The 320-nt window shown below is 78.4% G+C and overlaps 1 protein-coding gene across 1 annotated transcript in view; it reads left to right on the top strand.

Moving 5' to 3' along the window:
• Positions 1–171: 171 nt before the first annotated feature.
• The window catches only part of LOC104840527 (alpha-1,2-mannosyltransferase ALG9-like), a 2,147-nt gene continuing 1,998 nt past the window's right edge, over positions 172–320 (top strand). The window contains exon 1 of the mRNA XM_010581500.1: positions 172–266. Within this exon, the coding sequence (XP_010579802.1) occupies positions 172–266 (95 nt within the window). The remainder of the gene's footprint in view (positions 267–320) is intronic.

The following is a 320-nucleotide window of genomic DNA, read 5'->3' as shown; positions in this document are numbered from 1 at the left end:
CGGCGCGGCAGGAGCGCCGCCCCCGGGAAGAGCGCGCTCACGGCCTCCCGCGCAGGCGGTGTGGAGGCGCGCGCCCGTGCCCACACCCAGCATGGCGGCCGGCAGTTTCGGCACCACTGTCGTTTCGTGCGCTGGCGGCAGGGAGCGGGCGCTCGGCTTCCCGTACTCGACATGGCCGCCAAAGGGGCCCGGCAGCGGCTGCGGGCTGGAGGTTGTGGGGAGTCGGCCCGGCCGCGGCCGGAGGCCGCGGAGGAAGCGCGCCTGGAGTAGGTGTCGGAACGGGCGGCGGGGCCGCGGGGAGCCGGGGCCGGGCTGCAGCG

The sequence above is a fragment of the Haliaeetus leucocephalus genome, unplaced genomic scaffold (genome assembly GCF_000737465.1).
Source record: "Haliaeetus leucocephalus isolate CR32 unplaced genomic scaffold, Haliaeetus_leucocephalus-4.0 Scaffold773, whole genome shotgun sequence".
Taxonomy (NCBI): domain Eukaryota; kingdom Metazoa; phylum Chordata; class Aves; order Accipitriformes; family Accipitridae; genus Haliaeetus; species Haliaeetus leucocephalus.
This window is presented reverse-complemented; position numbering and strand designations above follow the sequence as displayed.